Genomic DNA, 20,118 nt, shown 5'->3' with positions numbered 1-20,118 from the left:
TGGCAGGACAATAAGTTGACCTTTTAGGACCATCCAGGAACCTGTCTGGCAGTGCAGACTTCCCTGGAAACCTAATCATGAGTTGAAGCCAAGAGCACCGGCCACCTGCTCACCTTTGTTAATCCGGTTTGCCTCTCAGGAAATTCAGTCATCGCACCCAGGAGATTCAGTCATTCTGCCTGCCCCCTTTCCTCACCCAATGCTCATCATTCCCCTCATGTGTCTTATATAACCATTTTTTATATCTTTCTCTTTAACCTTTACTAGTCAAAATCACCAATTACTGCTAGAATTCTGTCTTTCTCCCACTCAAAGCAAGAATTCTGATATTCCTCAAGTCAGAGAGCAGATTCAAACTTTCCAGTTGTGGACAGAATTCTGGAAATTTGACAGGATTAAAAAATGTTAGTAATAGAATCTAGCCCCAAAAGTTAACTGTCCAAGGGAAAATGTGATCAAAGTGGTATCTGGGCATGGGCAGTCTGGGTTAAGTTCCATTCCAGAGGATTCCTCTAGCACAGGATTAGCCAAACGGTGGCTCTCCAGATGTCTGTGGGCTACAATTCCCATGAGCCAGTATGCTGGCAGGGGCTCATGGGAATTGTAGTCCATGGACATCTGGAGATCCACAGTTTGGCTACCCCTGCTGTAGCACTACTGGGCAAATGTCAGTGTGATTCCAAAAGCCAAAGTTCATTCCAAACAAAATATTTCAGCTGCATCCATACATGCAAGAAAAACTAGTAATAGCACAGTAAAAACATCCAGCAATCACTGTTTGGTTATTATGATTTTTATTAAAACAATAATTATTTTCACATTTTGTCCTTTTTTTTTGCTAGCAATATACAGGCTTGTTGTAAGGCCCTTGCCAACCACCAAGAATTCCCATAAAGGCCAACAAAATGGCCCTGATTCTGGCTCAGTGAGGCACAGTACATGGAGAACTGCCCAGACGAATCAGAAAATCAGGGGGAAGCCGGGAGTGTTAAGGCAGCGTGCCAGAGAGCAAGAATCAAAGGCAGTTTCTGGGATGTCTTTAAAACACACATCTGTGAGCTCCTCATGGGACAGGGTGAAGAAACGGATCCCACTTTTGAGGGTGCACTCTAGATAACATCCAAAGACGCAAGGTCTTAAGTTGCAAGTGAGCTGCAGAGGGAAATGACAACTCAGGAAATCTCTGGAAATTCTGCTGCTCCAAGGAGCCACCACATGCAAGGTGCCCTGCCCTGATTTCTTGCCCCTCGGTGTAGCTGAGGCTATTCATACTCCAGTAACCCCCTCACTCTTCCAAATAAACTCAACATTAAAAAAAAAAAATCCCATGCTTGCAAGAAAAAATTGCACCAGGATTTTTTAAAATTTAAAAACCACACACACAATTTGTAAGTCTACAAAGCCCGTGCTAAGCATCTCATTTGGCACAACGTCTTGCAGAATGGGGAGTCGCCTGGCAAGGTGCAGCAAGGAGAGGAGGGCAGAAAAGCAAGAGGGGCACAGAAAAGGATGAAGAGAAAGACACCGTTGTGGCTAATGAACAAGGGACCAACAGGCAAGGGGACCGAAATATGACTGTCAGGATCCATCTAGAGAGATAGAAGCAAAATATAAGAGGCTTTAAATTACCTTAGACACAGTGATGAGACCTGGCTACCCCAACCCCAGAAAACAAGCATACTTAAATCATATGCCTGAAAAGATTCATTTTCCAGAATCCAGAAAACTTTTTAAGCGTTTCCCACCTGAAGAGGAGCCCCTTTCCTCTTTAGGTGGGGTTCCTGAACTGAAGTAGGCAGGCAGAACTACAAATCACACCGAGAAACACTTGGCAGCCTCATCAGAGGGTAGAGAATCCTGCTGTGTGTTTGCATAGGCCAGGGGTAGTCAAACTGCGGTCCTCCAGATGTCCATGGACTACAATTCCCAAGAGCGTTGCTGGCAGGGGCTCATGGGAATTGTAGTCCATGGACATCTGGAGGACCGCAGTTTGACTACTCCTGGCATAGGCAGTCGCCAAAAATCCAATCCCATCTGAGGCAGAGACGGGCTCGAATTTCAAATCCCAATTAGAAAATGGCTGACTGAAAAGGGGTAAGAACAGAACAGCAGACTATGCAGAGATACAACAGGAAACCTCCCCTGTAGATTAAAGACTCCTGTGAGGCCATTTTCCCACTGTACGCTACCAAACATGTTAGGGTACCCAGTTTGAGAATGTTAGTGTTCACTGGGAGGGTTATATCCTAAACAGACAGCTTGCCTTTGGGACATGCTTGCAACAAGAACTGGGACCGAAAGCTTCAGAATATCTATCTGCCAGCGTGCCATCAATTGCAAAGGGCATACTTGTGTTCAAATGGTGCCTGTTTCTCTGCTAGGCTCATGGATGGCAGTGACCAAGCAAGGATCAGGCCAATGGCTCCATGTTTATCACAGGGCAGAGAAACCATTTAAAGCAAGTGGCAAGAGCCTGCTCTTCTCTTGACTCCCTTTTTTGCCTTTCATGCTGAGAAATCCGTATCTCTAAACACACCGGTGCTATTTGCATTGGATAGTGCCAGATGTGTGGCTCTGGCTTTTCAACTTCTGGTCCCCTCAAATAAGAAAAATATGAATCTGCCCAGGATGAGGGGAAGATTTCCTCCTAAAGCACCACCTGGGCCAAAAAGAGTCTGCTGCAGCTGTAGTCATTCCTGCCACTAACAAATACCTGCAATATTTCTTCAAAGAGGATTCAGCACCTGTGAAACATGGCAATGGATCATGGTATTAATAATCTGTGAAAATACTACATCATCTTGCAGAGGAGGAGGAATAGCTCTACACTAGCAGCTACAATAGCTCAAACAAAAGCCTCTCTGTTCAGAGGCAGTATACCTCTGAATATCAGAAGCTCTTTGCAGGGCCCTGCCATCTCCCATCTTGCCTTTGCAGATTTTCCTGACAGTATCTGGCCAGCCGCTCTTAATGGAATTCATAGCCACAGGGCACAAGGGGCCTACTTCCCAGTCATGGGGAGAGGTACCTTCAGACAACACAGGCATTTGGACGTTGACCCCCCAGCCCACAAAGAAAGGTGCTTGGACCTGATCCCTGAAATGGAACATTCTGCTCTAAATTCTAAGGACCCAAAAACAGATCCTGCCGGATAAAAAAACATTGCTGGCGCAAACCTCTCCTGTTGTCCCAGGGCCTTGAAAGCTCAGTCTTGGCTTTGCCGTCACGCTCAGGCCAGGCTGCAAATCTCCAACCTGCCCATGATTATTGCTGTAATATGTTGCTCCAAAGGGACTTCTAGGCTCACCTTGATGCCTCCTGTGAAATCCATTTCCAGAACAGGATGCAGGCCAACCTTAGCTGGGGAACTCGCCTTGTCCGGTCTCAGCCTTGCAAAGCCTGGCTCCCAATGCTTCTCCTTTCCAAGCCTTTAAAGCAGGTATATTGTTGGTGTTCTCACAACCATGAGGGCTAGGACCATTAGTTTATTTCATTTTTTCCATAACAGCAGCATTTCATGATCAGTTGTTTAAAAAAAAAAGCTCAGGGAACCTTGTTGGCTGGGATATGGGGAGCAGAGACAGAGAGGGAAGGAAAGGAGACGCGCGCACGCACACACACTCACAAATACACTTGCTTTAGCACAAGCAAAGAAGTCCAGTAAGTCCAGGGGCATTTTCCAGATCTGCAAAAAGCAAATGGTTGTAATGATCCCTTTTGGCCCTTTACTTTGTACCATAGTGAGAAGCCTGCATCCCCCCCACCCGTGCCATATTCGGAAACATGCTGGACGTTCTCTCTCCCATTTCCATTTCAATGAATCATCTGTCCCCTTTAGGAAATAAAACATCCAGACGATCCCGGGGGCAAAAGCTCAGTCAGTCCATTGGCTTCTTCCCTTTCCGCCAAAAGCAGCCAAGCCAGAAAGTCAAGTCAACACAGTAGAAAAAGGGTTCAACTATCCCCCAGCTGGAAGGGGGGAGGGGATGAGAGGCAGCATCTCCTCTTGCAGAAGCACTCGATACCAGCCAAGAGAAAACGGTCAGAGTCAGGAATGCACTGCCCCTCTGTCCCTGCTGCGGTGCCTACCAGGATCCTGTGTTAGCACCTTCTGTCCCTCAAGCAGGCCATTGATCCTTCAAGGATCCAAGAGAGTTGCATGAAGGGAGGGCGGCGGCCACGCAGCTCCTCCCCTTTGGGTCTGCTGCTGCTGGAGATCATGCTGCTAACAGCCATCTCTGCTCCCCCTAAACGTGGCTGCTCCTTCCCAGGCCAGCTCCTCTTCCGTGGGACTTGCTGGTAGTTCATCAGCACCCTCCAGGACGGACTCTGAAGTCAGATGCTCGTGGAGGCCTCACTGGTGAGGCTTCAAGGTACTCCCTCACCTCCTGCCACCTCGCTTTACAGGGGGCGGCTGTCGCTCAACGGAGGGTCAGGCGAGGGGCAAGGAAAGTGGGTGCCAGGCAGGAGGGAGTCTGTGGTTTAAAGCCAGGAGGGGGGGCTGCGTCCCCCTCCATTTTTCAGCAAAGCGTGTCAGTATTGAAGGAGAGCTGAGCCTGTGGAGACAAGCAAATAAGGAGTCCCGACTGAAAACGTGAGCCAACGGGGCCCTAGCGACTGACAGCATGGCTAGCAGGGGTCTGAATCTATGTGTCACCTACAACTCCTCCCACTGCCAGCCTCCCCTTCCTTCTCCTCCAAGCTTTTCACATGCCCTTCTAAACCACTGCCTGCCCATGAGTCCCAAATGAGACTCCACCCCACCCTTTCACTGCCAGTCCTTTCCTGGCAGCCTGCTCAGCATTTCCTCAATTCATTTTTTGTATCAATCCTGGCTGCTGAAAACTGCTGCCTGCTGGGTTCTCCCTTCTTTCTGCCACCTCTCCTCCTTGACCTTCAGCTCCCCTACCGCTGGATACACACTTTTCTTGGATGCTTTAGGATGCTCTGGGCTGATCCTGCGTAGAGCAGGGGGTTGGACTAGATGGCCTGTATAGCCCCTTCCAACTCTATGATTCTGTGATTCTACCATAACCCTGCATCTCTTTCCCAAATGTCAGTCTTGTTGCCTCCCAGAGTTCCTTGGTGCTGCGTCACATCCCTTTCTCTCAACCAAAGGGGTTTCTTACCTCCCTGGAGAGGTAGAGATCTGCTTTCCACAACTCCCGCCTTCCCACAAGCTTGCCTGCACCACTGCTCACCCGCTCTTCCTCAAAGCTGATCAGACCCTCGTCATCTGTTTCCAGGTCCTCGGGCTCCTCCACCACCAGGGCTCGGAGTTCAGTGGGGGCTGCCCGGGGACGCAAGAGGCTCAACAAGCGTTGCAACGGAGATTCCATTGAGCAGGCTGGGCTGGTCTCCTGTTGTTCGAGATTATCACTCTGCTTCTTGGCAAAGTTCACAAACACCTGGGAAATGTGGGAGGAGGGGATTAGCGGAATTGAGAGGACCAGGAAAGTCAGTTTCCAGGCCAGTGATTTGGACCTGCTCTCCAAAAGTGGAAAATGCCAATTACAACCCAGCCAGAGAGCTGCGGCCCCATGGTTCAAGGAACTGCCCTGGGCCTCCTCCATACTTACATTGTCTAGGGTGGTTTGGCTGACGGAATAATCTTCAATGCCCAAGACATCCACCACCTGCTCCATCTTGCTGAACACTTGGGCCAAGGAGATCTGCTCAGACTTAAGCTGGTACTGCACCTTTGTGTGATGCCTTTCCTGGGAGAGTGGGAAGAGGAAGCGGAATGTCAGCGGCTCAAGGGGTCCTGCTCTGCTCTTCCCATTACCTTCCATAATTGCATCTTCTCATGGGCAGAAGTCAAGCGGCTAGCGGCCCCCTCCCATTCCTCCAAGATTATGTTCAGTGAAGTGCAGTGTGGAATTTGTGCGTATTTACTGCATCCTCTAAGAAGCTCACGGGGCTCTCCTCCTCCCTACCCCATTTATCCCTACCAAAAATCCCTACCATTTTTCTTTAAAAGAGGATTCCTCTCTTGCTGGAATGAGCCTCACCTTGAGGACCGCCTCTGGGAAGTTCCTGTTGAAGAACCGCACCACCTCCTTGACATTCAGGCTGGATTTGGTCCGCACTGTGATCATGTATCCATCCCCAAACCTGGCCAGCATGAAGATAGTTGGTCAAGGATCCAATCTGGCCACTTGCACCCTCACCCCCATGAGAACGAAGAACACCTCCTAGGAATTTGCCCTGGTTTTGTTTTCACCACTACAACAATTTTTAGAAGCATTCATCATAAACAAAAGACATGTTGTGATCTACCATAAAGAGGGTGTGGGTGTTTACTCACACCTTCAGTAACTATCCCAAGTGGAAGTACATTTTTCATTAACAGTAACCAGATTATTACAAAGCCTCTCCTCCTGCCTTCTCATAGCTGCAAAAATTAAGCTCTCCTTATACATTTCTGCAATTACAGTGCGTTATGACAATGCTACTAACCAAAGGACCTTTTCTTTTTTGAAGATCCATGTCAGACCAGACTCCACACTCTCTGTAGTGCTCCAGATCAAGGCAAAACATACCCTAAGGCCTCCAGACATTTGTGCAAGGCAAGGCTACCGCTGACAAGTAACAGTGCCTGTAGACCACAAATGCCACTTGGATTTCCCCACCAACCTTGCTTTATTTTTCAGAAGCCAAGAAGGTGGTTGGGGGATTCCATCTGTGACAATATGGATGGTGGCCTTCACAGAAACCTGGGCTGCTTGAGAAAAACTGCTTCACCCAGTAAAACAGACTCACAGGAACCACAGCCCAACTCCTGTTCTACAAGGCAACAAGATGATAAGATCTCTGCTCACCCATACAGTCTCAACGGAGCTCTGGCTGGAACCTGAAGGTCAGGAAGGGCCTCTCACCCCCCACCTTTGTTATCCTTTCAATTACCTGTTTTTGAGGTGCTGGATGCTGCCAAGACACTTCAGTCGCCCGTTCACCATGATCGCCAGACGAGTGCAGAGGGCCTCACATTCTTCCATGCTTAAGGAAATGAAAAGGAAGCCATCAGCAGAGAAGCAAGAAGAAGAAGAGTTGGTTCTTATATGCCACTTTTCTCTACCTGAAGGAGTCTCAAAGCGGCTTACAGTCGCCTTCCCTTTCCTCTCCCCACAACAGACACCCTGTGAGGTGGGTAAGGCTGAGAGAGCCCTGATATCACTGCTCAGTCAGAACAGTATTATCAGTGCTGTGGCAAGCCCAAGGTCACCCAGCTGGTTGCATGTGGGGGAGCGCAGAATTGAACCCAGCATGCCAGATTAGAAGTCCACACTCCTAACCACTACACCAAACTGGCTCTGTACCAAACCAAGTGGGTAACCCTGGGCTCGCACGATGAATTTAGTCTAAGCACCTGCTCCTGTTCCCTAATCTCCTATTTGTTTTGTGGTTTCACCCATTCCCCCCCCACCAATCTTCAGACAGAAGGAACGAGGCACACCAACCTGTGTGATGTCAGCACCACTGAACGGCCAGTTTTGATGATGTCCAAGATGAGGTTCCACAGAAAACGTCTAGCTTTCGGGTCCATGCCAGTAGTTGGCTCATCCTGCCAGGGAAGGGGGCAGAAGGAAGAATGAACCTCCCCCAAACTGGTATCTCCAGGATTTCCACCCCAACAAAGCTTTGTTGTGGATTCTAAAGTATGCATACCAGTGGTGGAAGGGATCCAGGAAAACCTGCTCACAAGTTCACCCACAGCATATTTGCACAGATTAATGCCAATTTTTTAAAGAGGAGAAACCTTGCACTGTTTTTTAAGCACAAACAGGAAAATATACATGCACATATTTAGATTCCCTCTTTTTTTGTGCGTTGTAATGTCACTAATGCTACTGGATTCAGCACATATGAAGCCAAAGCATATGTCTGCAGCCAACCTAGGGACAGAACACAGCAGAACACTACACAATACTGAAGCATCAGTCCTATTTGCTAGTCACCAAGGACTAAGCAGGAATCTGCATTTGAACATTCCCCAAGTGATATTATGCCCCAAATTTGCTGGACTGTTTTAGCTCAGAGATATGTCAAATGGCAATCCTAACAGTTCTGAATTCCCAATATTTACTTCCTAAAATTTCAGAGGGGTGGGTCTAATTTCAGCTTCCGGGTAGGCACAGAATCTGGCCATGAATGCCATGTCTACCACCCCTGTTTTCCATGGGCAGCAGACCTGGTCTTTGGTGTTCAGACACAAAATGTACCACCCATTGAAAATAGTGGTGGTAGATCTGATTTCTGTCTACCGATGCCTTTTAATCCCCCCCCCAAAAATAAATTTACCCCAAATGGATTCCTGAAATTATATCAATACTCCAAGATATTTCAGGACGACAATAATCATGCCCTATCTGAAATACTAAAACATAATTAAGCAGGTAGTTTTTGAACTGCACACCCCCAGGGCAGTGCCAGCTCCTTGGCCCATGTCTCTGTCCCTCACCAAGAAAATGAAGGCTGGGTAGCCAATGAGGGCAATGGCTGTGGACAGCTTCCTCTTGTTGCCTCCGCTGTAGGTGCTGGCGGGTTTGTTTGCATATTTGGTGAGCTCCAGCTTCTTCAGTGCCCATCTCACCACCTGAGAAAAGCAGAGGACATCATCACAAGGCTTCTGAGTATCTATTTCATCCAGCTCTACAGCCGCCATCAATGACATTGGTTATAAAAGCCATCACTTTATTTCCGTGATCAGGAACTGAAATGCATTAGCTTTCATTATATGAACTTCTGGAAATGCACATACACGCTACCTTCCTTTACTGTCGCATGGTCTAAGTTAGGATAATCTTGAGATACAGCTGCAGGCTGGGTTTACAGATAGATGCCGAGCACCTGTTCTCCGTGCCTGGATATTGCTCCAGCTGGCTCCTCCCCCTCTTAGCTGCCGGCCAAGCCATGTACCCATCCACTCAGCCTGAGTTCAGATCTTACTAAGATCAGCATATTCTATTATATTTATATCTATATCTTGAATTGCTATAAACTGCAATAAGGAGGGGCAATCTGAGTGGTTAATTCATGATCTGGGAAGACACCAGCCTGTCCCTTTAATACATTTGCATCTTATCACCCCCACCCCAGTCTTTCTAAAGGGAAGAGGGGGAAGAGACTAGTACACAAAGAACTCAAAGCATCTTCACATGGCCCTGTGATGCTGTGGGCTTACCCGTTCCTCATCCTTCCAGGGGATGCCACGCAGCCGGGTATACAGCTCCAGGTGCTCTTGTGCAGTCAGCTCATCAAAAAGGGCATCAAACTGTGGACAGTAGCCCAAACTCTGTTGTACCTGCAGAAGCTCCTTTAAGATACTGCAGAAACAGAGGAAGGAAAGGAGAGATTTGCAATTATAAAAATGAAAGCAGCAAGTGCAGGAAAATGAGGCAAGAAATGTGAACAAAATCAAACACCTGTACAGAAACTGAACAGGTATAATTTCCAACAATTCTCAAAATTACATGATAAGGGAACAGGCTGAGCCCTAGGGGAGAAAAGGGTAGCCCTAGCATGGGAAGAATCTGGCTGGATTTGACTACAGTGGCTCCATCTCTTCCAGCATCTTGTTTGTAATAGTAGCTAGGCACAGAAGCATCCAAGAAGCCCGAAAGTAGGGCATGAAGGCAAAAGCTCTCTCTTGTTGTTTATCCCCAGCAAATGGTATTCTGAAACATAAAGTGATACTACCTTTCAGGCTTGTGAGTAAAAATTGCCCACTTCCTGCCTGATCCTCTCGAAAATGGGAGCTGCCATTACAGTTAAAATTGGATGTTCTCACTATGCTTGTTCCATTATGTTACTGTTCTGTTATGAGTCACTACTGTTCAATTTATCATGTTATCTTTACTGTTTTTATTCCAGTTCCATGTAAACCGGCCTGAGCCTCACAAGCAATAAACAAGCAAACAAACAAATAAGCACTAAGGCTGCCTGTGGATGTACCTGTGCCCATTGACGAAGGCCTCCCCACCAGTTGTGCTCTCGTCCCCTGTGAGCATCTTGAACGTGGTTGTCTTCCCAGCCCCGTTGACTCCCAGCAGGCCAAAGCACTCCCCTGGTCTTACGCCTACGCACAGGCGGTCCACAGCGAGTATACGACCAATTTTGCGAGATTTGTACACCTGCCACACAAAGAGGGAATGGCATACAGGTTGAGCCAAGTGAACCTTTTCCTGTTTCCTGGCTTGCATCATATACACACCAGGCTAGTGAAGAATTTGCAAAGGAACTCCATTTCCTAGCTAGTGACTTGTTGGCTTCCCCATCTGCCAGGGACGTCTCTGGATCCCATTCCAGTAGCTGTGCCCCCTTGCCAACTACAGGTGCTTTTACCTTAGTAAGGTTCTCAATTTTGAGCATGTCATTGTCAGCATCTCCGCGCAATACACGATGCCGCTCATTTGCCACATCCACGTCATCCTCAATGGGCTTGGTGGACACAGGAAGACGCCTGGTGCAGGGAGAGAAACGGGGAATGGAGAGAGGCTCTGAGCTGGCTTGTTCCTTCCCCAGCTTTCAAGAGAGCTGGTCTCTCCTCGAGAGTACACAGTGTGATTACATTCTACCGATAACACCAACAGTAAGCCTGACCCAAAACCAAAATCCTCAAATTCCCTTTGAAATGCAACAACGAAAAGCAACGTGTTTAAGTTGTTTGATTGTTTCCCAGTTCATTTTAGGGATGTGCACTTGATCCAAGTATATTTCAGCATTTCGAATGTATATGAGATTTTTTGGGAGAACCAGGAAAGGAGGGAGTCGCAGAAATATCCTGGATATATTCGGAAAGTACTGGCGACCCTTAAAAACAGGTTTTCTTCTGCAGAAGACAGCTTGTAAAACAGCAGAGGGGGCTCTGCCCAAAGTCTCAGCTGGGGCTCTTTTGGGCAGCCCAGGTTAAAGAGGGATTGAACCTGTGCTCTTCCCAGGCTGGTGCTCAACGACCCAGCCTGTACTTGTTCCGCCCATAGTTTCTTGAGCGGAAACCATCTCAGAATTTTATACCTGTCAAGAGTTTTTAAAGCTTCGATTTGATTTTCCTCTTGTTGCCACTAATCAGGTTTGGCAGCTTTGGCTTGTTTTACTTGCAAATTGTCCTAAATTGTTTTTACTGTAAATGGCCTGGGGGGAAGCAAATTCCTTACAGAGAGCTTCATCATCATGACAGCAAAGCAGCAAACAAACAAAATATTATGGCAGCATCTTTAAAAAAAAATAACAGATTTATTTCCGCAGATGTTTTCAAAGAGATTTAAGCTGCCTGATCCAACTCGAGGTTCAAACTGTTTACAATCCCTGGCAAACCTGCCACCACCCAAGTGGTTCAATATTCTACCGGAGACACTTTAGCCTTCCTTTTATAAAAAGAACAAAATAACTCCAATAGGATCTATGTTTTGACATCAAAGTGTGATCAAAGAAGTATGTGCATGTATAAAGGTAAAGGTATCCCCTGTGCAAGCACTGGGTCATGTCTGACCCTTGGGGTGACGCCCTCTAGCGTTTTCATGGCGGACTCAATACGGGGTGGTTTGCCAGTGCCTTCCCCAGTCATTACCGTTGACTACCGTTGACATTACCATTGACATGTGCATGTATACAGTGTTAAATATTCCATTTACAGAATTATTTATTGTAAATGAAATGCACATGATAGTAAAAGGTTTTAAAAATAAGGACTTCTAGAACTTGGGAATCCTTTACAATTGAAGCCCACCTAAATTCTTCAACTAAATTACATTTGGTCTCAACAACCACCCTATGGGGACCACCATCTCTCAGCTGTTGGCTCCCAGGCAGCCCAGCCAGCTAAAGGGCAGTGGACCTAGCCCAAAGTCTCTTGCCCAATTCCAGAGCACCCCACCTCGTTCTGTCTCCTACATTCCCTTCTCAGGACGCTCTTTTCTCCAAAGTAAGGAATGAAAGGCTGGGCTGTTGAATAGTCAAAGAAAGATTGGCTCAGCTGACGCGGTCCAATATTTTTAAAACATATCGTAATTAGCAGAAGAGACAGTCTAATATATAACTTGTTTGATACTTATCCAAATTTTCAGAACAATTTATATCACCGTTAAACACTTTTTAAAAAGCGCTTAACTATTGTAACTTTTAGCACAAGCAGCCCTAAGCAATGAACTCTGCCACTATAAACTGAATGTAGTTGGTGACCTTGGTTGGTGACCTTGGGGAGAAGATTTGCTATGCTCCTGGGTCTGCCCTCCCTCAGGAGGCAAGTCTCAGGGCAAGCAGTCCTTCTTCCCACCCTTGCTTATTTAAAGGGTGCTGGAATGAAATTAAAAAGGGAAGCTGCCTCCTACATTGCACATTTTTGGTTCTAGCGGTCATCAGTCAACAGGCATACACTAGATGAACCAGATCTCATGCAACCCCTCCCTCTTGGTTAAGTCCCCTGAAGAGAAAGGCTGCAGCCTGAAGGCCGAGGACACAGAGTCACCCTCTACTCCCCAAGGCTTAAAACAGAGGTTTCGTATCGCACTAGGTACTTACTGTGGTTTCCGGAGGAAATTATATTGGCACATGATAGTGATGAAAAAGCCCACAAAGCCTTCAATCGTCATGGCAACCAAGCCTCGGGTGACAATGTCCCATTCAAAGGGTGACTTCATTTTGTCAAACTGCCCTGGGGAGAGGAAGGGGTGGTCACAAAGACAGACCAAGTCTACAGCTGAAAAGCCCTGACCCCAGCTAAAGAGGCAGCAACTCCGCCTTCCAGGGTGCCTAGACCCGAATCCAGCCAGGCAACTGACGGGTACAAGCAAAGCCAGGAGGAGGAAAGGCTTGAGTCAATGGTCCTTTCGTGCTGCCCAGCCCAAGACCACAATGACAGTCTCCCTGAGCACATATCATTTAAATCTGGTCCAGGTATTTATGTGTATTTATTAGCATGTATGTTATCTGTATGACAGTGCAGCACTCCAGAAGCTAATTTTTGGCTGAGATGTAAGCTATAACATACAAGGGATTAAGGGGGGAAAGTGCTAGGAGAACCTGTGGATTGTCTCCAGGGTAAGGTTTCTCTACCAGGGTTTCGTGATGGCCCTGGAAAGGTTTCCTGAATGGGTGAGAGTTGATTTTTTATTATATATATATTTATTAAATTTGTTATTAGGTGATATGACCACATATGGTCATGTCAACCCACCTCCCCCCCAAAAAAGGGCCAGTGATGGGTCTGAAGGGGGTGGGAAGGGGTGCCAAGTGGGCGTGTCCACAGCTCTGCTTCCCAACCATATTCTGCATGATCACGCCACTTCTGGGGTTTCTTGAAGCCTGAAGAATGTTTCAGGGGTTTCTCGAGGGTAAAAAGGTTAAGAAAAGCTGGGCTAGAGTGAAATTCACATGGATTCTGCTCTGGAGGAAAAAAAAGCTATGTCTGACTGTTCTGCAGGCACTTGGATTAGCAAGAGACAGATGCTTTATTTTGAAAGCTGGTAGATGCCAAGGCATGAGCTAAGCCTTCCCCCTCACCCAGCGAATACTCAGCAGAAAGGTTCTATACTCTGCCTATGGAAAGTTATTTTTCTCTCCAGTTACTGTTTTACACACTCCAGAACTAAATCATGATAATAGACACAGGTTCAGGGCTGAACTCCCAGTTCCAAAACATGCCCAGCAAGAAGCAGAAATCAAGCAGCTGCAAAAGGTGCTTAAAACAGGTTAGCAGGCTTACCGATCTTGGCATAGTACTCGTTGATGTATTCATTGTAGGCCATCTCCATCAGCCCATGACCCAGGTTATAATTGGGAAAGATCAAGAAGCAGCTCTTTAGGTAACTGTTCACTACCTTTAGGTCCTATTGGGGGGAAAAAAAACATGTCTGTCTGGACCAGGCCATCGAGCGCAGCATCCTGCTTCCAGCACCATTCAATCAGATGTCCCCATGAGGCACACAGAAGCCAAAGCCTCCCCCTGTCATTGCCCACCAGGAAATGGTATTCAGGAGGGACGCTTCCTCTGAATGTAAGGTTTCTACAGAGCGACTATTGCTAACACATATTGGTTGGTCTGTCTTCTATGAAGAGCCTCCTGTGGCGCAGAGTGGTAAGGTGGCTGTCTGAAAGCTTTGCCCATGAGGCTGGGAGTTCGATCCCAGCAGCCGGCTCAAGGTTGACTCAGCCTTCCATCCTTCCGAGGTCGGTAAAATGAGTACCCAGCTTGCTGGGGGGTAAACGGTAATGACTGGGGAAGGCACTGGCAAACCACCCCGTATTGAGTCTGCCATGAAAACGCTGGAGGGTGTCACCCCAAGGGAACATGACTCGGTGCTTGCACAGGGGATACCTTCATCTTCTATGAATCTGTCGATTCCCCTTTTAAAGGGATCTAAGGGAGTGACCTAAGGGAGTGATCTAAGTGATCTAAGGGAGGTTATTTATAAAGTTTCTGATGACTGCTTTAATAATCTGAAGTCTTACACTTTCTGTGATTTAGTTATCCACTCTATGTCCCCATTGCCCTGATAAAAGATGAGCTTAAGTAATTTTTTAAAGTAAGAAACGGTTCTGACAATTCACTTTCTCCACTCCACACCATTATAAGTGCCTATCATGGCTCCTACTTAGTTGTTTTCTTCTAAACTGAAAAATCCCAAGTTCTTTTCCTTGAAAGGAGGCTCTACCTGCAGCTGCTTCTTTCTGCACTTTTCCCAGCTCTTATGATGTATCTACGGGACCATCTATTCCATTATACTCCCCACAAAGAGTGTTAAGATCAGCACTCCACAGCAGAGAGTGAGAGATACCTCTTTTGGGGAGCATCTGCAGATAGCTTGTACCTTTTTGACTTAGTGAGAAAGTTTCCCTGGAAATGATTTCCATGGAGTAAACAGAGCACTGTCTTTTTCATTAAGGACAACTTGGATAAGAGACATCAGAATTGGATGTTTTTGCCCTCTGGATAAAGCTTGCAGACTCTGTTAGGGAGTTTTCCAAGAGTCTCCTGGGGAGTCCTGGCCGGGAGTCTCCTGGGCTGACGTTGAAAAGACATGACGTGGAGACTAGGAAGACAGAAGCTTGCATACTTTTTATTGGATTTGCCTTATTATGTGAAATGTGTAAAAATATTGTTTATGAACAATCTGAATAGTCCTGTAAGTAGATTTATTTATAAAATTCTTTGTACAACTGATTGATATTTGTGCTGGTCTCATTGTGATTAACTATATTGGATAATTTTTGTATTACTTGGATTTTTAGAATTGTATTGTTGGTGTAGAATTAATAAGATTGCTTTTGTGTCCATTAAAGCTTGAACATGGATGTATAATATATATTTATAATTGGCCTTTCTAAACATTGGGCTTTTTATCTATCTGTTTAAGGTCTGCCTTTTGTTTTCCTTGTTTTTGTTTCTTGGGAACTGAGGAAGATTGCTCCAGAAACTCTTGACACCCTCACCCCCCATCTGATTGCAAATTGTTTGGGAGCATGGACACTACTGTTTTAGATTTTATGCTTTTACTGTTATATTATTGTACTGTTACCCACCATGAGTCCCACAGGAAGAGTGGGATATAAAAATAAGGTTTATGTATTTATACAACACTTATTTGGAGATAAGAGCCTCTTGTGGCGCAGAGTGGTAAGGCAGCTGCCTGAAAGCTTTGCCCATGAGGTTGGGAGTTCGATCCCAGCAGCCGGCTCAAGGTTGACTCAGCCTTCCATCCTTCCGAGGTCGGTAAAATGAGTACCCAGCTTGCTGGGGGGTAAACGGTCATGACTGGGGAAGGCACTGGCAAACCACCCTGTATTGAGTCTGCCATGAAAACGCTGGAGGGCGTCACCCCAAGGGTCAGACATGACTCGGTGCTTGCACAGGGGATACTATTTGAAGATGTGGGTATGCAAAGATGGGCAACTGAACTAAATGACTGCCAATCAATTACATTTGCTAAGAGAGATTGACTGGTCTAGGGACACACTCACACTCCCCGGTCCTTGCAACCACTGCTCCACATACGTCTTTGGTAAAACCCAGGTTATCCCTCTGACCCCTAGTGGAATCTCACTCACTTTGTCATGCTCAAAGAGCTGCAGCAGGAAGGTGGCCACAGTGGCTGTGATGCCAATGAACAAGTTGATGACTATCAGGAAGACATAAGCTGAACTAGGCACCTCAAACCAGAAGGAAGCTGGGTACATGATGGGCGTAATGGACCAGCTGCAGGAGAGAGAGAGAGGCAAGGGTTGACATTCAGAGGCAAATTTATTTATTTATTTATTTATCATACTTATATACCGCCCTCCCCGGAGGCTCAGGCTCTGGCCTACAAAATCTGCCAGGCTCTGGCCTACAAAAAAGCAATACAGTTTCCTTCGCTCTATCCTCTGCCTACGGTGACTCTGCATTTCCAGAACCACAAATAGTTTACCTTTGCTAATGGCAACAGCACCAACATACCCATAAAGCAGGAAGAGAGAAAGCACAGCTGGAAAGTTGGTTGGAGAGGTGTATGCTGGCAGGTCAAACACAAAAAGGATGATGATGCAACATGTAGCCGGTACCAGGTAGTTCAACTACAAAGGAAAGGAAGGGTGAAAAGTACTTTACAGCACTCAGAATTACACCAAAGACCCTCCCTCTAGTTTAGGTTACAGCCAGGAAGGGTTGGCTATACAAATATAGTTGTTATTGTTGCTGTTTTATTGTTGTTGTTATTGTAATTATATAGCAGCTCTGCAAGACATCTGGCCTTATTCATTCCTGTTACCGCCTTTCCCGACTAGACCCCCCCCCCCAATCACCAAACAAACATCCTTAGCATCTTACCATGTCCCAGACATAATTGGCCAGCCAGTAGATAACAGGGTCACAGCCGCTCACAAATTGGAGGTGCTTGGCTTTGGTGGACTTTTCTGCCACCAGGAAGACCACGAAGCTAGCTGGCACGAAGGACATGGCCACGATGATGAAGATGGCGATGACCACATCAGTGCCCTGGAGGCTGTAGTTAGATGGAACAAGAGTCATTCAGGCATAACTGCCTAATCATTTGCAAGCTATTGGAGAGAAATCTGCATGCACATTCACTCTTCTAAATCATGGATTCCTCCTTTAATTAGCTTAACTAGAAGACCAATCAACTGCAGGTTCAGCTAAACTGATATTGGGGGGGGGGGTGTCAGTTTGAATAAACAAGGATGAATTCCAAGAACATCCTTGATTATTTGTTCCAGCCATTTTGGTCCTGATGTATTTCTGTACAGGGTTATTGGACAGGAAAAGGAATAAGAGCATTCAAGTAGGTTTTCAGATATCTGTGACTGGCCCAAGGTCACCCAGCTGGCTGCATATGAAGGAGCAGGGAATCAAACCCGGCTCTCCAGATTAGAGGCTACCACTCTTAACCACTACACCAAGCTGGTTCTCGGACTTTTGTGTTGTACGTGCACTTATTTACTTACAACCATTGTTTAAATTTTTGACCTTGTGTTTCTATTTTTGACCTTGTGTTTCTCTGAAATTCTTGTTTATACAGAGAACATATTTTTAAAATGACAATTACTCAGTTTGTAGCAAAATTATTACATTATGGAATAAAAATTAGGTTAAATACAACAATTACAAAATAGTCAAACTGATACCTACAGGTAATCCAAAGAGAGACTGGCACTAGTCTTATTCATCGGGTGGTTGGTCAGGGTGATACCTGGAGCACATAAGGAGAAGAGCAGATGCTGAATCAGCTTCCTTTCACTCTCCTACTGATCCCCATATAGGCACAGAAAACCAAGAAGCATCAAGTTTCTCATAGATGGATCCCTCTGAAAGGGCACTACAGTTCTCCCAATGCTACACATCTGGCAAGTCAGCACCTACATGATTTTTACTGTAGCAAATCAGAAACCCATTTGGGGACCCGCAAAGAGATCTAACTCTGGGTCACTTCTAATTGTGGTTTTGAGTCTTCTATGATGCATGAAGCCCCTTTTTCCAGAGCTTCTCACCATAGGCAGCTGGGTTCCCCCTGCTTTTGGGCAGGTTGGCACGAAGGATGGCATTGTTCAGCGTGTTGAGGTAGGTAGGCATACTGTGGTACCCCTTGTTGTTGTAGTAAACCTGGGGGACAAAAAGAGGGAGAGGGGGTAATCCAGAACATATCTGCTATCTTATCTGTGAGTCTTCAACAACTTTCACAGTGTGGGACAGGAGGTGCAGAGTGATACCATTCAATACACATGCTCAAAAGTTTTAGTGAGAAATGCAGTGATGAGATTGCTCAGGGGTATTCTTTTAGGGAATCCAATCATTTTGAAACAGTTACCTGGGGAGAGAATCCACTTCTGGGCTGAATCTGAAGCATGGGTTGTTCACTTCAGGAGTACTAAACTGCCTAATATCAGGGTACCTAAAGAGCCATTTAGCCCCACAAGAACCTACCCTGCAGTTGAGAACTCCTACAGGGAGCCTCCTTTGCAAGGACAGACAGGCTCTCAGGGGTGAAGGCATCTAAGGGGGTGTCACCTTCACCCTAGAACTCCACACAGATATCCATTTGCCACCAACACTGTCCAGCCAGGCATTTGTTCAACCAAAGGATTTGTTAAAGGTTGGTCCTTGGCTGCTTTACTTATTTTTTCTCATTTGAACAAAATAATTGCATTTCATTTTGTACTGGCTTTAATGTTGGTTGTATTCTTGAACTAGCCTTTTATGGTCTTCAGCCTTTAATCAATGGATCTTGGGATGGTGTATGTGTATTGATACATGGTTTGTATTTCCATTTTATATTGCAAGCCGCCTCTGAAGCCCTTGGCTGAAGAGCTGAAGTTTATCAATCTTTGATTTAAATATAAATAAAAACAAATGGATTGCCTACCTGGGCTGTTCGTCGGACTGCAATTTTCCGTACCATGGGAGGAGCTTTGGCCCCAAAGGATGCTGGAATGGACTTCTGGATATTGCCAAAGGTCATTGCACCGTACCTGTAAGCAAAAGAACAGTGGCTCAAAGCTTCTAGAAAGGGTGACACTTGGAAAGCACAAGATCCTTGGCCTGGAGCAGAGGGATTTCCCTAGGATTCCCTCAGTCAGGTAGCAGAACAAGACAGGCATCATTCCCAAGCAGGCACACACACCTGTGCAACCGGAAGCGGTCTGATGTATAAAGCAAGTACTCAGAGACGTTGCGCCCTGTGATGTCCACCAAGATGTCTCCCGTCACCACTTTCATCTGGGGTGGGTGGCCCCCAACTCCACTTGGGCAGGAGAAGCCGGTGCCCTGCATGGAGCAAGTACACTTCATGGGTTCGTGGATAATGTGGGGCAGGGATGGAGCAGAGGTGACCGTTTCTGTGCAGAGAAAAAACACACAAACAGCTCTCAGTCCAAGATTTCTTGCAGTGCATCACAGTCGTCACTGAATAATACACACACAATTTCTCTTGGTTTCTGACTGGCAGTCCTCCAGGCAAAACAAATATAAACAGCACAAAAAGAGCTGCATGACCATTATGGCTAAAAGTCCAGCCTGTCTCTCAAAACTGGATCCTGTCATGCATAATCTCTGACTCAGCCGGCCACATGACTGACCTTTGATGGTGGAGGGGTAAGTGGTAGAATTCCAGGCCCGCAACAAGTCCTCGTCCAGGGAGAAAGGGTAGTCAGAGGGTGCCGGGGAAGGGGGCGGTGGCACGAAGTTGGAAAGAGGCAAGCCCTGAGTGAAGGAGTCCACACACATTGCATCAAAATACTTGGCCGCCAGCATCTTTGATTCATTGCTGTTCAGGTTCAGAGTCTGGACCAGCTGGTCTAAGGTGCTGTTGAAAGCCGTCTTAAGCACACAGGTGGCGCCCACCCCTGAGGGCAGGTGAAAAGTCCCAACCATCTGTTGGGGGCTGGCATCGGGTGACAGCTTTAGCCTGAAAGGAGGGGGGATGGATTAGGATAGAGAATCTTCAGCGTTAGCATGTTTCAAAGGATTCAAGAGCAGGTATAATCTAGCAGTTAAGAGACTGAGTGACAAGCAACGATTCCCTGGTCTGGATTTCACTTCTGCCAGAAGCTAAGTGGCAATCCACTTTTTTCTTCAGTCTCTTCCTCTATCAGCAACATTAGTATAATAATGGCCTAACTTACGAGACTGTT

The 20,118-nt window shown here is 46.4% G+C and overlaps 1 protein-coding gene across 3 annotated transcripts in view; it reads right to left on the bottom strand.

The window, feature by feature from the left end:
• Positions 1-3,533: 3,533 nt before the first annotated feature.
• ABCA2 (ATP binding cassette subfamily A member 2) overlaps positions 3,534-20,118 on the bottom strand; it is an 83,971-nt gene continuing 67,386 nt past the window's right edge. For all 3 annotated transcript variants that reach the window (XM_077307057.1, XM_077307058.1, XM_077307059.1), the window contains 20 exons: positions 19,564-19,892; positions 19,110-19,323; positions 18,852-18,957; positions 17,980-18,091; positions 17,621-17,681; positions 16,802-16,976; positions 16,433-16,548; positions 16,045-16,192; positions 13,703-13,826; positions 12,520-12,652; positions 10,345-10,462; positions 9,955-10,133; positions 9,185-9,326; positions 8,462-8,596; positions 7,461-7,564; positions 6,907-6,999; positions 6,012-6,114; positions 5,580-5,717; positions 5,202-5,408; positions 3,534-4,556 (listed from right to left, as the gene is read on the bottom strand). In XM_077307057.1, coding sequence (XP_077163172.1) covers positions 4,521-4,556; positions 5,202-5,408; positions 5,580-5,717; positions 6,012-6,114; positions 6,907-6,999; positions 7,461-7,564; positions 8,462-8,596; positions 9,185-9,326; positions 9,955-10,133; positions 10,345-10,462; positions 12,520-12,652; positions 13,703-13,826; positions 16,045-16,192; positions 16,433-16,548; positions 16,802-16,976; positions 17,621-17,681; positions 17,980-18,091; positions 18,852-18,957; positions 19,110-19,323; positions 19,564-19,892 — 2,773 coding nt within the window. In that variant the 3' untranslated portion in view covers positions 3,534-4,520. The remainder of the gene's footprint in view (positions 4,557-5,201; positions 5,409-5,579; positions 5,718-6,011; positions 6,115-6,906; positions 7,000-7,460; positions 7,565-8,461; positions 8,597-9,184; positions 9,327-9,954; positions 10,134-10,344; positions 10,463-12,519; positions 12,653-13,702; positions 13,827-16,044; positions 16,193-16,432; positions 16,549-16,801; positions 16,977-17,620; positions 17,682-17,979; positions 18,092-18,851; positions 18,958-19,109; positions 19,324-19,563; positions 19,893-20,118) is intronic.

The sequence above is a fragment of the Paroedura picta genome, chromosome 12 (assembly GCF_049243985.1).
Source record: "Paroedura picta isolate Pp20150507F chromosome 12, Ppicta_v3.0, whole genome shotgun sequence".
Taxonomy (NCBI): Eukaryota; Metazoa; Chordata; class Lepidosauria; order Squamata; family Gekkonidae; genus Paroedura; species Paroedura picta.
This window is presented reverse-complemented; position numbering and strand designations above follow the sequence as displayed.